General features: G+C 39.4%; 1 protein-coding gene across 2 annotated transcripts; it reads left to right on the top strand.

Annotated features, from left to right (window-relative positions):
- The first annotated feature begins 4,948 nt into the window (after positions 1-4,948).
- unc45b (unc-45 myosin chaperone B) lies at positions 4,949-14,074 on the top strand. 2 transcript variants are annotated; one of them, XM_028579021.1, is made up of 20 exons: positions 4,949-5,067; positions 5,796-5,957; positions 6,068-6,104; positions 6,224-6,399; positions 6,698-6,787; positions 6,936-7,103; positions 7,328-7,493; positions 7,703-7,873; positions 8,003-8,174; positions 8,262-8,562; positions 8,850-8,944; positions 9,563-9,704; positions 9,790-9,930; positions 10,020-10,147; positions 10,378-10,444; positions 10,626-10,739; positions 11,117-11,232; positions 11,365-11,482; positions 11,601-11,756; positions 12,779-14,074. In XM_028579021.1, the coding sequence occupies exons 2-20, from the start codon at positions 5,796-5,798 to the stop codon at positions 13,049-13,051; spliced, it is 2,793 nt and encodes a 930-aa protein (XP_028434822.1). In that variant the 5' UTR covers positions 4,949-5,067; the 3' UTR covers positions 13,052-14,074. The 2 variants fall into 2 exon arrangements, with proteins under 2 accessions (XP_028434822.1, XP_028434821.1); XM_028579020.1 differs by lacking the exon at positions 4,949-5,067 and adding an exon at positions 5,272-5,350.
- The last annotated feature ends 3,011 nt before the right edge of the window (positions 14,075-17,085 follow it).

Raw genomic sequence — 17,085 nt, 5'->3', positions numbered from 1 at the left:
GCTCTGTATTTTTCAAAATAAAATCAGAATCAGAATGAGATTTATCGCCAGTTGCAAGTTTTCCCTTGCGTGGAATTCGCCTTGGTTTGTTTGGTGCATACAAGGAAATATGAAAAAACAAGAAACAATAGACCACATACTGATACATGTAAGAACATGAATATAGAATAGGAATATTACAATAAAAACATGTGCAAGATGCTATGACTAGTATGTACAATGTAACTGTTTTTAAGGCTGTATGGTTTTGTGCAGCCTGTGTGTTAATGTAACGTGTAGTGGCTGTCGGTCGGGTCTTTTTTGTTTTTACAGACTTTATTAAAACAGTATTTTTACAATACAAAAAAACAACAACTGTAAAGGGAGTATTTTATACAATGTCTGTGCACAGAAAAATACAGCTTTCAGTTCATATAAATAAATAACCAACTTAAATCATGTGGCAATGTTGTCTATAGTGTTCCTCAGGAGATGAGAAGTCTTGTTTTTAAGTACTTTACATACAGAGTCAAAGAATGTATGAAATTAACCTTAAAACAAGTTTTTGCTGGGAAGAAACTGAAGAAATCTGGCCTTGTGAATATGATATTTGCCCAAAAGACACAACAATTTTATCACGTCATCAACTTCTTTGTTATTCGACTCTACCTTCAAAAATAAGACCATACATTCTGTTATAGGGACCACGACCTTATTCATTAATTAATAAAGAAATCAGCATCCACAAGTTACGTGAATGAGTACAAGCATAAAATAAACGAGACAAGAACTCAATCTCCTCTTTACAGAAGGAACATACAGGGGAAACATCAGATCTAAATTCATGAATAAATTAATTGCATGGATAATAACTGTGTACAATTTTAATATGAGTTTCTTTAACCTTATTGGGGACAAAAAATCTATTGAATTTAGTCCAAATATTCCTGCTAAATGTCAGGAAACATTACTTTACAGTGACAAAAGGAAATGGGACTCTGACTTTGAATAGAAGTAATAACACTTACAAAAACGTACTTCAAGAACCTTTCCACCCAGCCACAATCTAGGAATCATCCCTACCAAAGGCCAATCCTCTGTGATGGATAAACTCTTCATAGGTAGCTAGGTCCCCCCTCTCATTTAGAAGTTCAGAAATGAACACAATACTTTGGTCATACCGGTCCCCAAGAACTAGTGTCTTATTTTTATGTACACACATGTGTGGAGAGAAGTTGTGCTTGAAAGCAATCTTCCATGTCTCAAGGGCTTGTTTATGGAAGTTGGCAAGTTTGACAGGTAGTTTACCTGGGAGGGGAGAGAATGACAGAAAAGCAAAAACCTTAATCCACTTCTCAAACACCAAGTTGGGAATAATAAACCAACGTGAATAATTCTGAACTAAAATGTTTCAGCTAATAGATCTGAAAAATTCTATTTATAGCTTAACAAAACCAAATAGTAAGATCTCTTTGACACCAACAGTTAAAAATGGTTTTAGTTTTTCCAACTTTAGGTAAAAAACGTTGAGAGATTCTTTCGTCTGTACTTTATTATTTACCTATAGCAATTCCCAAATATTTTATATATATTTGTATAACTTAATAACTTTTTTAATATTTATATCATCTACTGAAAGGATATCAGAATCGTGTACAGCCATTATTTCACACTTATCTTTATTAAGTAAGTAAGTAAGTAAGTAAAGTTTATTTATAGAGCGCTTTTCACAGATAAAAATCACAAAGTGCTTCACAAGGTACAACCACATTGAAATACATTGGATGAAGATAAAAGTCAAAGATAAATTAAACCCAATCAACTAAAAGCTTGTTTAAATAACAGTGTCTTGAGTTGCCTTTTAAAAGAATCAACAGAATCAGCAAGGGAGCTGAGGCAAGGGCAAGGCGTTCCAGAGTCTGGGGGCTACAGCCTCGAAGGACAGGTCTCCCGTGTTTTATAGCGAGTCTTTGGGACCATTAAGAGACTTTGACCTGCTGATCGAAGGGCACGGCCTGGCTGGGGAGCATGAGCGTAACAAGTCAGCAATGTATTCTGGGGCCTGACCATTTAAAGCTCTAAAAGTTAAAACCAATATTTTAAATTCAATACGAAATTTAATAGGTAACCAACGTAGGGAGGACAAAATGGGATTGATGTGTGTCCTTCTGCCAGATCCTGTTAAAAGCCTTGCCGCAGCATTTTGAACCATTTGAAGACGATTTACAGCAGATTTGTTAAGAAACATAAAAAGAGAGTTACAATAATCTAAACGTGAAGAGATAAAAGCATGAATAACCATCTCAAGGTCAGAGTCTGTTAAAATTGTCCTCAATTTTGCAATATTTCTTTGATGATAAAAACAATTTCTGACCAGAAGTCTCGAATGGCAGTCCAAAGACAATGAGTGGTCAAACCAGACAACAAGATTTCTGATGCTCGACTGGACAGTGGAGCTCAGAGAACCAAGATGTTGGATGATGGATGGAATTTTGTTGTCTGGGGCTACATTAATGGGGAGGCCTGATGCAAAAGAAAATGTTTTAATGGCATCTATAATGATGGGTATTTGAAGCTCATTTTGAAGAAATAAACAAGTATCATCAGCCAGCTGCCTAATGGTTAGAACATGGTCACCTATGTTCATACCCTCGACCCCTACGCACTTAACAATAAACAAATTAAGAAGTTCTGCAGCAATCAAAAACAAAAAGGTTAAAATAGGGCACCCTTGTCTAGTCCCATGCTTGACTTTAAAACGAGGAGAAGTGCCATGTGCTAAGGATATGCAACTATTGATGTTAGTATAGAATGTACTTATGATATTCCTGAAGTTTTCTTCAAACCCCAAATATTATAAAGCCTCCAAAATAAAAAGAGTGTTCAACATAGGGCTGGACGATTAATCGAAAATGTATCGACATCGAAATTCTGAAGCTGTTATCGACGTATTTTTCCCATGACGATAATTTCGAAAACGTATTTATAGGACTACTTTAGCCCCTTTGGCAGGACAGCATTTGAGGGGTCGTTCGCAGCATTGTGCTTTTTTCAGAGGGACGTCATTGTCAGCATCCAGTTCGGTTTTTGGCATAGTCATGTACTCCTTTCAGATTTCCCACTGCCCCATCCACATTCATTTTCTCCTCAGTAGTCGGCAATCGGCATGTCGGCAGAGTGAGGTATTTCTGAAATCATAAAAACCAAGTACATTTTTATAGGTGAAGGAGAAATCAACAATGATATGTTCTTACATGAAACAAAGAACATCAGACCAAAACTTAGTATGAGCACAACTCCAAAATAGATGCAGAGCAGTTTCAGGCATGTTAGAGCAAAAGGAGCAATCAGTATCAATGTCATTTTAAGCCTCTTAAAATATACTTTAGTGGGATAAAATCTATGAATCAATTTGTAGGAAATTTCTCTCACTTTGTTAGTTAAGAGATATTTAAGTTGATAGTTTGTTTTTTCGTTTGAACCACGAAACGAACAAACGGAAATAGCATTCTTTTTTTCTGCAAAGCAGAGAAAAGGGAGGTAACCTTTCCCTTATGATGTCATAAAGGGAAGATTCCAGATTGGCCCATCTGAGCTTTCATTTTCTCAAAGGCAGAGCAGGATACCCAGGGCTCGGTATACACCTATCGCCATTTCTAGCCACTGGGGGACTATAGGCAGGCTGGGGGAACTCATATTAATGTTAAAAAACCTCATAAAGTGAAATTGTCATGCCATGGAACCTTTAAAACAAAACTAACAGGACACTTTCTTAATCCACTTTTAACCTTAACAGTGGTTGATCATAATTTATAAGCCATGCATTTGATTTTTATCTTATGGAATCTTTGGTTAGTCAGTGGTTTGGAAATATTCTCCAATGGACTGCACCCTGAACTGTCCTGTGTATGTACACATCACATACAAAACTATGTTAGGGCTTAAAGCTAATATATATAATATGTAAAATGTTTAAACAGTGTATGAAATAAAGTTTTTTTTTTACTTTTACTTGTTTCAATCAATCAACACATAACAAGAGAGATGACAGCATTTAGCCATCAGATTAGCCAGCACAACAAAGAAGGTGGTTGAGCATTCAAAATCAAAAAAGACACCGCATATTTTCACCTCATCATGTGGTTTGATGAGTATCACAATGATTCATGAGTCAATGAATGGTTCATGAATTCTGAATGAAATATTCTAATCTCTTCTTTTTTCTATGTATTATTTATGTCTGCATGCCTATTCTTATTCAAAATCACTGTGGGTCTGCAACCTGTCCCTGAATCTGCATGCACTGGGCAGAAGACAGACAATCACCCTGAGCAGTTCACCAGTTCACCACAATATTGCTTCGTTCTCTTGTATTATGTTGTATTCAACACACACCCAACAACGTGACTTCCAGACACGTATTTAATGTGTTTTATGAGTCTTGATATAATGCATTCGCTTACCCCTGACCCTTAAGCCAACCATCACAACAAAATGTCTAAGCCTGTGTCACAAGGCTTAAGATCTTTCTAGAAGCTACCAGGTCCCCCTGTGGTCATGCAGCTGTCAGTCAACCCCCCCACCCCACCCACGCACTGTCTCTATACACACACCTCTTCTAAACCCCCCTCCCGCCACTTTTGCATCAGGCATTTGCTGGTGACTTCTCAGCTGTCTGTGCCCTAAATAGACCTTATCAGGAGCAGACCATCTTTTAGGGGGTCACTCTCACAGACTTCATTGAATGGAAAATACATTGTATTCATAAAGCCTTGGATAGTTCAAAGACACTGGATTTATATCTGTTGCAACACAAGTAATCATGGTCTTTACAATATGTATATATATATAATAATGACCTTTGGTACAAAGTTGTTCTTTGGAATTTTTATTGTGCTCGTAGTTAACCCCTATGTTTGATGGATGGTCCACCTTGGTTCTGTCCCACCTCACTGAGATCCACTGTAAATATAAATGAGGTGTTGTTGGGGGAGGTACCATAAGACAGAACAACTTTGTAGCAAACATTAGGGACTAGAGATCCAGACCGTCTATGCCGAGCAAGAGACACAACACACAATCGTAAAGGTACTGTACAACTTCAACAGAGATCTGTTGTTTTCTTCATTTGAGTGATATTCAGGTCTGCAGTGGGTACTTAGGATAAGTAGGGGTATAGACTGTGCCTAGATGATAGGAGATGGTGTCTGTCAATTGGGAACGTGGCATTTGTTGCAAGGCTCCAACTGGGGTACGAGGCAATGCCCAAATAAGGCCTGAGGGGAGGCCATTTAAAGTTAGAGATAACATGTGCATGGCCATTTGCTACGAGAGACCCAGGTCAGCAGGACACTGATTATTACCAACAATGGTAAGAATAAAAGCATTTCTAATGCAGTAGTTTTACATAATATTATGCTCCCAGATTACTATTCTCCAGGGTGAATGTAAAATAAGGGTCTGTACATACACATGCAGCCATACGTAGAGGTTTTGAACTGATTCTTTACTTCTATTCTAATGCTTTTTACCTTTGAAATGACAAATTGTTTTTTAATCATTGGCTTATTTAAAATATTTGTTCAGAATGTGTTTGCATCCAGAATTTTTGTGATTGAAATGTGTGGTTTGGGTATGAAGCTGTGGTGGCATTATTACAGTTAAAATACTGCATTTACTTTTGATTGACTGATGAAACTGAAATTGTTGTGATGAAACATAAGTGTTGAACTAGGTTGGATTATACATTAAAAACAAAACAAAGTTATGTGATCTGTAGATTTTAAGTCATAACTGATAATCCTTATTTCTACCAGATGGGAGACCCGATCCAGTTAAAAGATGAGGGAAACAAACACTTCCAGGCAGGAGAAACAGACAAGGCTATTGAGTGCTACACTGAAGCCATAAAGGCGTGCAAGGACAAAAAAGTGCTTGCTGTAATTTACAGGAACAGATCCGCATGCTACCTAAAACAGGTAAGCAGTTTGGTAAAGTAGCACAAAACAAACATATACCAAATAGATTATATTTGCAATTTCTTTGGTGCATTTACACTTTTATTTAGATGTTTCTGGTTTTCTTACAGGAAAGCTATGCCAATGCAGCATCTGATGCATCTAAAGGTAGAATAATACATACAGAATCAAACCAAATAATAGCAGCAATGACACCAAAATCAAATAAACATGAACTTAAACCAAAGGCCACAAGTTCATTATAACGCTTTCTTCCTCTTTTATAGCAATTGATGTTGATGCAGCAGATATTAAAGCCTTGTACCGGCGTTGCCAAGCTCTGGAGAAACTAGGAAAACTGGACATGGCCTTCAAAGATGTGCAGAGATGTGCCACCATCGAACCAAAGAATAAGACCTTCCTGGAGACTCTCCGCAGGCTAGGAGCAGAGATCCAGGCCAAGGTCAGCATTAAAAAGAACAATCCATTCACACACATAAGTTCATATGAAATACTATACACTTACTTTGCATAAATGCATTCAGCAACACTAAATCAGCAGAACTATATGCATTTAACAAGGATCTTATTGCTGAAAAATCAGATTAGTTGAGATTTTTTTTTTGGTTGTGGCATTATAAATAAATGTTTTTTGATACTAATAAAAAGTAACAGATGGACTTATACTGAACCACAAAGTAATGGATTTGGACATGCCAGTCTCAGGAAATGATAAGAGTTCTTATTTTGATTCTCCACAGCTCAAGACGACATTCTCCACAGATTCGAGGGTACAGAACATGTTTGACATTCTCCTTGATGACGAAATGGAAACGGAAAAGAAAGAAAGAGTGGGTATTTTCTGTATTTTGAAGCAAACACATTGAATGACCTTTCTTTTTTAATGTTTGCGTGTCGATTTTGTTGTTTGAATGTGGATATATATATATATATGCCCAGTTGTGGTTTCACTTCTGCTACTTATGTTTTTATGTCTAGGCTGCCAACAACCTGATTGTGCTGTCAAGAGAGGATGCAGGAGCAGAGAGAATCTTCCAGAATAACGGAGTGCCTCTGTTGCTCAACATGATAGAGTCAGGCAAACGAGAAATGATCCTGGCTGCTGTTCGTACTTTGTCAGGAATGTGCACAGGACACAAAGCACGGGTGAGCATAGAAAACCAGTCAAGACAAAGGCAAAGTGAACGTGAGAATCAAAAATGTCATTGGAAGACAACTGCACCAACTGTGTAGCCTTTTTCCAAACACAATCAGACTTTAAAAGTACTACTTCTACCTATATGATACCATTAGATAAACTTCATAATATTATTTGCATTTCACGTTTTCACAGAATGTACTTAGTGTTTATTTCTTTTACCCCTAAACAGGCCATGGCCATTATTCACATGGTGGGCGTTGATAAGATGTGCAGCATCATGGCTGTTGACAATGAGGAGATCGCACTGGCAACCTGCAACCTCTTCCAGTGCATCAACGACTCCCTCACTGGTGGAGATAAAAGAGAATATGGGAAAGAAGAGGCCTTGGTTTTGGGTAAGACTGAATCTATGAATCATCCAAACCTGTAACAAAACAAAGATTTTAGTACGGAAACTGATTCAGAGCTTAATTCTTAATCTTCAACCAAACCCCCACAGTATCAGACAGAATGTAAAAGGAAAATGGCTGTGGCTAAGCTGCTGTTAGTATTTTTTCACAGCTCTACTGACGCAATTTCTTTTATATCATCTGTCCATCTGCAGATGCATCTAAAGACCTAAAAACCATCCTCCTCTCTCTGTTGGAAATGGTTGCTAGTAAGAAGGTGCCTGGCCATGGCAGAGACCAGGCACTTAACCTCCTGAGCAGGAACGTACCTCGCGCTAACAAGAAAGAGAAAGACAACTCCAGGAGCCTCTTCACTATTGACCATGGTGAGCCAGAGCTGCATCGGGCCACTTGTATGGTTTGAGCTACGGTCCTTTGCTGCATCCCAGACTCCCCGACAAAGTGTATTTAACATCTATCTATATATGCATATACTGTATGTGTTTGTTCTCCAGGTCTGAAGAAGATCCTGAAGGTGTGTGGTCAGGTTCCCGAACTGCCAGACCAGCTGCCCATGACAGAGAACACACAGCTGATTGCCAGTGTGCTTCTCGACAAGCTCTATGACGACCTCATGTGTGACCCAGAGAGAAACAACTTCAGGGACATTTGTGATGAATATATCAAGTACGTCCATAAAAAAAAAAAAATTGAGGCCATCTCTTATGCTTTTTTTTTTTTAATCATTCCCTGTCCTCCCTTCCTTTTCCACAGATCCAAAATTGACCCCAACGACATGGACAAGACCATTCATGCTATCAACACTATCTCAGGGCTGCTTCAGGGTCCGTTTGATGTTGGTAACGCCCTGGTTGGACGGCAAGGCATAATGGAGATGATGGTGGCACTTTGTGCCTCCGAACGTGAGGTGGACCAGATGGTGGCTGTGGAGGCGCTGATCCATTCCTCCTCGAAGATGAGCCGCGCCTCCTTCATCATCACCAATGGGGTGTCACTGCTTAAGGACATCTACAAGAAGACCAAGAACGAGAAGATTAAAATCCGTGCGCTGGTGGTGAGTGTGGCAAGGAAAGAATGGAATAGAGTAGAGCTTTATTATTAAACGATGTTTGGCCACAGCCCATGCACAATAAACAATGACAAAGCAACACTTTATGAAAACATCACAGTTAGAAGTACATTAAGGCAGTAAAAGTGAAAACAGTGATCAGCTACCAATGGGCACAGAAGTCCCGTTGTATATTTTGATACATAAAACAACATAAAAACTTCAGACTATCCAACTTCTAGATTTTGTCTGTGTTTGATTGGTATGCATTCACATGTCCATGTCCTCTGCAGGGTCTCTGTAAACTGGGTTCAGCTGGAGGGGATGATTACGCTTTAAGGCAGTTTGCAGAGGGCTCCACAGAGAAGCTGGCCAAGCAGTGCAGAAAGTGAGTACTCACACAGACTGTTAAAGTGGCTAGAATCGTGCAGCTCATTGCCATATTAATAGAACAAATGTAGGAAACTGATTCTAGCATCAGTATTTTCTAGGGCTGTCCTCGACTAAAGAAATTCTTAGGTCAACTAATCGATTAGTTGATTTAATTTACAGAGTTGTGCGCTTTGAGAGGTGGTTAAGACTAGAAAAGCACAATATAAATGTAGTTAATTAACCATCTGTAAAACTGAGTTTCTCCACAATTAATCCTGCAAAAGCACCACTTTAAATCTTGTGTTTACCATAAATGTGCTCATAAGTTTCTTGGAAATGAGTAATTAAGCATGAATAAGCATAAAAAATGACTAATCAACTAAAGAAATCTTAGTCGACCAAGACCAAAATGACCGATTAGTCGACTAATCGACTAAGAGGTGGCAGCCCTAGTATTTTCTTTAAATATATTATAAATACCTAATTAGTTCATATTAAATCTTGATGCAACCTGGATATAAGTCCTTACAATATGTATACATTACCAGAATATGATTGTACCTTGGAATTGTGCCACTTCACAGCATCACTAAATACACATACTGTTAAATGTTTTCCTTTTTTACTCTTCTAGGTGGCTCTGTAATCCCCAGATTGATACAAAAACAAGGAAGTGGGCTATCGAGGGTCTAGCTTATCTGACTAATGATGCTGACGTGAAAGATGACTTTGTTGAGGATGAGCCCGCCCTGAAAGCCATGTTTGAACTAGCCAAAGTATGAAAGTAACAGACAGAAAGAAACATACAGTGTATCTGATTAGACATTAGGAAAAACCTCACTGCTTTTTCTGTGTTTTTAGTCTACAGATAAGACAATTATATATGCGGTCGCTTGCACCCTGGTTAACTGCACCAACAGCTATGAAAAGAAAGAAATCATGCCTGAGCTTGTTCAACTTGCCAAGTTCTCAAAGCAGCACGTGCCTGAGCAGCACCCCAAGGTAAAAGAGGAAGGAAACAAAACTAAACCCAGAGCCCACAGCAGATCATATGTAAATTGACGCACACATTGCATACTTTCTTTAATCAGGACAAGAAGGACTTTATTGACAAGAGAGTGAAACGGCTGCTGAAGGCTGGAATCACTTCAGCTCTTGCTGTCATGGTGAAAGCTGACAGCACCATCCTGACCAACCAGACCAAGGAGATGCTGGCAAGGTGGGACTACAAAAAAAACTTCACAAAACACATATGACTCATCAACATGTTGTGAATCACATCATGACAGCTACAGTTGAGTTGATGAAAACGAATGGCTTTTTAATTGCAGTCATGCCATTCCCATTTTTATACCTCAGACAATGACTTTTTGTTTATTTCTAAATGAAATTGCAACATTGCTTAGAAATATATGACTGTTGATCCTATTTTCAATTTTCTATCTTCAGGGTGTTCTTGGCATTGTCACAGGATCCCAAAGATCGTGGTATAATTGTGGCCCAGGGTGGGGGAAAGGTGAGTGATAGGTTTGTTAAAAAGTCAATCTATGACATTTCACAAAGTCACAGAAGATCTTTTCACCTGTTCCACAATCGAATCCCCAGAAATCTGGACAAACATTAACTGGACAAACAGGCTGTTGCAAAATATCACTAATGCTAATTAAACAAAGCACAACTTGTGGTTGTGCCCTCAGGCTTTGATACCACTTGCTCTGGAAGGGACAGAGATTGGAAAGACGAGGGCCAGCCACGCCCTTGCCAAGATTGCAGCTATTTCCAACCCAGAAATCGCCTTCCCTGGTGAGAGGGTAAGACATACAACAGTAGTTGTTTTGTTCATTTCTATGGAAGTCCCCTTTGATATGACAATGGGGGGAAGGGGAATTGGAAACCACATTGCAATCCCCGTTGACTGCAACTTTTTTCACTTCTTACATTGCCTTCCTTTGCCTATGTTTCTTTGTCTCCCAGAGAAGATAGAAAATTAATTTGGTGTTTCTGATTGTCTTATCGGTGCTGCTGCTGGTTTTATATTATACGTATCATTACTGATGACTGTTCCTCACTTTCAGAAGTATATTTCTGAATTCAGTATGTATGTATCTCTGCTGACTTGATATTTGCCTTATGGTAGTTCAGCAAATGGCTTTTTAAAATTCAATCTTCTGCCTTACTTGGCTGACAGGTGTATGAGGTGGTGCGACCTTTAGTTAGCCTCCTTCAAACAGACAAAGACGGTATGCAGAACTACGAAGCTCTGAGAGGCCTCACCAACTTGGCTGGTTTCAGTGACAAACTAAGGTAACATTTTTCACCAGCGCATTACATTCTTTCACTGTGATGCTTACAGTAGTAGCTCATTTTCTACATGACTTCACTGCAGCTTGCACGTTTTGCCTTATTGTGGGGTTTCAACCTGCATCTGTTTTGTAGAGTAAAGATTTTGAAAGAGAAAGCTCTGCCAGAGATCGAGAACTACATGTTTGAGGATCATGACCAGATCAGACAGGCTGCCACTGAATGCATGTGCAACCTTGTTACATGTAAACAGGTGAGAACAGTAGCTTAAAAGCCTCACGCAATAATGTGAAAACATGTGTACAACAGGTGTGTGTGTGTGTGTGTGTGTGTGTGTGTGTGTGTGAAAATGTCCACTCTGTGTGTCTTAGGTCCAAGAGCGTTACCTGGAAGATGGCAATGATAAGCTGAAGCTAATGATACTGCTATGTGGCGAGGATGACGACAGTCTTCAGATAGCTGCAGCTGGAGCTCTCGCCATGCTTACTGCTTCTGAGAAGAAGCTCTGCAAGAAACTGACCCTGGTGGTATGTACAACAGTAGAGCTTTTACTGCAGAATATGAATTATTGTGTCACATCAGAGTCTGTAATGAAAGCATGTGTGTCCCACTATGAAAAAATGCCCAGAAATTCCCTGGTTAGCTTTCCCTCTGGAACTGATAACTTTACAAAACCTGGCAGAATCCACAGGAAAAAAATAACCTGTTTTCAATAGTATGTTCCAAAAAAAGATAAAAAGGTAGCACATCTCATATTTAAAGTCGAGAAGGAAAAAATACTTACATTTAACTTGTTTATTCGGCTCACGCTATGCGTTTCAACACATACCTTCATCAGAGGCATAAATTTGAGTATTTTGTCCCCCTCGACTTTAAATCTGAGATATGCTACCATTTTTAGGAACATGCTTATTGGATTATGGGTCTAGCACTCCACTGAGAAGGGCAGCCTCCTTGTCCTACACGTCTCTCCTAGCCTTTGTGACACTGAACTACACTGCAGCTCACTGCATCTGCTTCTTCCATATTTCTTATCGAACGTTCAACCTTACTAAATGAGTCAAGGTCCCAGTTGCATATGAATTGAGTGTCGTGGGGGATACGATGACACTGATGCTTTATCTTCCTGGTTGTTCTGTTTGGGCCATCACGCAATGCTGCTTCTTTTAGTTGTATGGCAAGAGATGCATTGTGTAGACAAAATGCATCTGTGTGTGCATCGTGTCACTCTTTGTGCCACTGTATGCATTTCACATTTACGTTGACTAATTTGCAGTAAAAAAGAGAGCAAGAACTAAGATTACAAATGCATTATGTAATTATTTAGTAATACTTTATTACAAAATTTACTTCTGTGACACACTTGTGTGCTTTTGATGCACTTTTGTGGTGTCTCACAAAACAGCTTAATATATTTAGCTTGTTGGGCCTATGAAAAAGTAACTGAGAGAATGATGATGACAGTTGACAGTTTTACATCATCAAGGGATATTTTTTTCTGACAAAGCTTCAGTTTTTCAAATGTCAACTGACTGGTCTCTCCCAACAGACCACCCAGTGGCTGGAGATCCTGCAGAGGTTGTGTCTCCATACCAACCCTAATGTTCAGCATCGTGGCCTTGTGGTTGTCTACAACTTGCTCAACTCAGACGACAGTGAGCTGGCCAAGAAGCTGATTGAGAGCGAGCTGCTGGAAATCCTCACAGTGATTGGCAAGGCGGAGGACAATCCCAGGAGACAGGGGTCCATCGATGCAGCACGCACATGCCTGGTTAAAGCTATGGATCTTGGTCTCATCAAACCGTTCTCTAGCCCTTCTTAAATTTCTGACAACAAGAAAAACAACAACAATGGACATCCTTCTTTATTTCCTTTTAAACACTTGTTTTCTATATGTTTTCCCCTACATCAAAGATATGAAAGTATTCTCCAACCTGACTTCAAAACTCTTAAAATAATCTCTCACAATACAATATATGGTTTTTTGTTTACATAAGCTGTTTGGAGCTTTTGTAATATAATAAGAAGGGGAAGCATCTCTTCTTTGTTTTGAGAAGAAGAAATGTATTATTTATATTTGTGCTGTTAATGAGTGTTTAGAGACTGACCATTTTACATGTGTTTTTTCACTGTTTTTCTTAGAAAAGACACATTTCTATAAACAGAAATATAAGACAGCCCAGCTTGTGACTTGACTCAGCACATGGTGGAAATATTGATTTGCAGATGAAAACATGAAAGGCAACTGCATCATTTTGATTGTTATCACCAAATGCAAAAAAAACTAAAAATAGGTGAGCTAAGCAAAGTATTGATTAAACCCAGTAACAATAAAAAAACTGACTGTAATAAGGGCTACAAATGGTTTTAAATTACACAACTTACTTCTGTAACTTGTATTGCCCTTTTGAAAACTTTTTGTTAAACTCAGTTGCCCACAAATGTTCCAGACCAACTTCTTGTAAATTGCAGACAGAGAATCTGACACATTTTCTAAAGAACTGCATCTTGCTTACTAGAACACACCACTATTTCCTGTCTTCCTGTTGTCATTTTTGCCCCTCACGTTTTCTTTTATAATTCTATACCTTGGGATCCTTTAGGGCCTTCTCTATAAAGCCAGAATGAAAGGTGTTTTACAGCATTTAAATTCACCATTGATACCAGTAAGACCACTATTTTTGTTTAACTAAGTTTGGACCTTAACTTTTTGATGGTGTTAAAAAGACATCTCTGGCAAACCGTTTCCTATCTTATGCTCAATATCGTAGCCAACTCCTCAGTTCAGAGAGGTTTTGTAACTCAAAAATGCATGCTGGGATTACATTGTGTTCATTCCATAATTCATAGGCTATATAACTGTTATGGTTAAGGTTTTAACTTAGAACTGCTTTGACAATCATTGTCGTGGGTGTATGGGATTTTGCTGCTGAAGTGAATCAATTCAATTTCAATTCAATTTCAATTCAATTTTATTTATAGTATCAAATCATAACAAAAGTTATCTCGAAACACTTTACAGATAGAGTAGGTCTGGACCACACTCTATAAATTCCAAAAGCCCAACAATTACAGTAATTCCCTCAAGAGCAAGCATTAGCAGTGGCTATTGCGACAGTGGCAAGAAAAAACTCCCTTTTAGGAAGAAACCTCGGCAGACCCAGACTCTTGGTAGGCGGTGTCTGACGGGCCGGTTGGGGGCGTGATGAACAGTGGTGATAACAGTCACATTAGAAGTCACATTGACTTTGAAGGTTATCGTGGAAGTTCATGTCATAGCAGGGCACATCGTGTCATACTGAGTAGTGCAGTCTCCTATACCGGATCCTGACTACTCTGTGCGTATGAACATCACAGCAGGGCGTTGCGGGATGTAACGTGGCGCTGCAGAGCACGGGGAGGCTGCGGATGCAGCAGGACGCAGCAGGATGCAGCCGGAAATGCAGAGAATCGCAGAGCATAGCTCTGCGAAGAAGAAATATAAGGACTCCGGGGAGTAAACTCCCAGAGCTAGATTAGTAACAAGCATTTCTGGGACAGGATGCATACAAAAGTAACAAGTAGAGATGAGAGAGCAGCTCAGTGTGTCTTAGGGAGGAACAGCCTCCCCGGCAGTCTAGAATTGTAATAGCATAACTTAAGAGAGGCAGGTTAAAGAGAGGTGCCTGGTCGGGCTAGAACTCCCCAACCGGTCGGGCTGTACTGGACCGCCTCCCTCTACTCTCGCTCGATTATTAATTATACAGTATAGAAAAAAAAAAAAAAAAAAAAAACTGATGACTACGAGGAGAAGCAGTGGGCGGGTTAGGTGGACGCTTCAACTCCTCGTCCCTAACTATAAGCTTTATCAAAGAGGAGGGTTTTCAGTTTACTCCTAAATGTTGTAACGGTGTCTGCCTCTCGAACCCCGACTGGGAGCTGGTTCCATAATACTGGAGCCTGATAGCTGAAGGCCCTGGCCCCAGTCTACTTCCAGAGACTCTAGGAACCATAAGTAGCCCCAAGATTCTGGGAGCGCAGTGCTCTAGTGGGACAATAAGGTACTATGAGCTCTTCTAAGTATGATGGTGCTTGACCATTTAGAGCTTTGTAAGTCAGGAGGAGGATTTTAAATTCAATCCTATATTTCACTGGAAGCCAATGCAGAGAAGCTAATACAGGAGAAATATGATCTCTTCTCTTAGTTCTCGTCCAGAACACGTGCTGCAGCATTCTGGATCAGTTGGAGAGTCTTAATGGACTTATTTGGGCAACCTGATAATAAAGAATTGCAGTAATCTAGTCTAGAAGTAACGAATGCATGGACTAGTTTTTCAGCATCGTTTTGAGACAGGATATTCCTAATTTTGGCAATGTTACGAAGATGGAAAAACGCTATTCTTGAGGTTTGTTTTAAGTGGGCGTTGAAGGATATATCCTGATCAAAAATAACTCCTAGATTTCTGACAGTAGTGCTGGAGGCCAGGGTAATACCATCCAGAGTAACTATATCTTTCGAAAACGAAGTTCGGCGGTGCGTTGGTCCTATCACAATAACTTCAGTTTTGTCTGAGTTTAACATCAGGAAATTGTGGGTCATCCAGGATTTTATATCCTCAATACACGTTTGAAGTCTTGCTAACTGACCACTTTCATCTGGCTTAATTGACAGATATAATTGGGTATCGCTCTGCGTAACAGTGATAGTTAATCGAGTGTTTCCTAATAATATTACCTAGAGGAAGCATATATAAGGAAAATAGAATTGGTCCAAGCACTGAGCCTTGAGGAACGCCATGGCTAACTTTAGCGTGCTTGGAGGGTTTATCATTAACATTAACAAACTGGGATCGCTTCAGAGAAATAGGACTTAAACCAGCTTAGTGCGATTCCTTTAATGCCAACTAAGTGTTCCAGTCTCTGTAACAGGATAGTATGGTCAATAGTGTCAAATGCAGCACTAAGATCTAGTAGAACAAGAATGGAGACAAGTCCTTTGTCTGCAGCAGTTAGAAGGTCGTTAGTAATTTTCACCAGTGCCGTCTCTGTGCTATGATTCTTTCTAAATCCTGATTGAAAATCATCAAATAGACTGTTGCTATGTAGAAAATCACATAACTGATTAGCAACCACCTTCTCAAGGATCTTGGATAGAAAGGGAAGGTTAGATATAGGTCTATAGTTTGCTAAGACCTCAGGATCTAGGGTGGGTTTTTTTCAGAAGAGGTTTTATCACAGCAATTTTAAATGACTGCGGTACATAACCTGTTAGTAAGGACATGTTGATCATATCTAATAATGAAGTGTTTACCACGGGTAACGCTTCTTTGAGTAGCCTCGTTGGGATGGGGTCTAAGAGACAGGTAGACGGCTTAGCTGAGGATATCTTTAACATTAATTGTTGAAGGTCTATAGGATAAAAGCAGTCCAAGTATATGTCGGGAGTCGCCGTTCTTTCTAGCGGTCCTGCATTTAAAGATGAACTGTTAGAAGTTAAGGGCAAAAGGTGTTGAATTTTATCTCTAATTGTTATAATTTATCATTAAAGAAGCTCATGAAGTCATCACTACTCAGAGCTAGAGGAATAGATGGCTCAGTAGAGCTGTGGCTATCTGTCGGCCTGGCTACAGTGCTGAAAAGAAACCTTGGGTTGTTCTTGTTTTCTTCTATTAATGATGAGTAATAGTCTGATCTGGCCTTTCTTAGGGCCTTCCTATAGGTTTTCAGACTGTCTTGCCATTCAAACGGGATTCCTCCACTTTGGTGGAGCGCCACTTACTTTCGATGTTTCGTGAGATTTGTTTTAATTTGCGAGTTTGGGAGTTATACCAAGGAGCTAATTTCCTTTGCTTTATCGTCTTCTTTTTTTGAGAGGAG

The sequence above is a fragment of the Perca flavescens genome, chromosome 5 (genome assembly GCF_004354835.1).
Source record: "Perca flavescens isolate YP-PL-M2 chromosome 5, PFLA_1.0, whole genome shotgun sequence".
NCBI lineage: Eukaryota > Metazoa > Chordata > Actinopteri > Perciformes > Percidae > Perca > Perca flavescens.
The sequence above is the reverse complement of the archived record's forward strand: the minus strand, read 5'-3'. Positions and strand labels throughout refer to the sequence as shown.

Excerpts from the sequence above, each read along its gene's own strand:
- unc45b (XM_028579020.1), top strand. Across the intron at positions 7,494-7,702 it reads AGAAGAGGCCTTGGTTTTGG|ATGCATCTAAAGACCTAAAA; the intron begins GTAAGACTGAAT and ends GTCCATCTGCAG. Across the intron at positions 10,148-10,377 it reads ACCAAGGAGATGCTGGCAAG|GGTGTTCTTGGCATTGTCAC; the intron begins GTGGGACTACAA and ends TTCTATCTTCAG.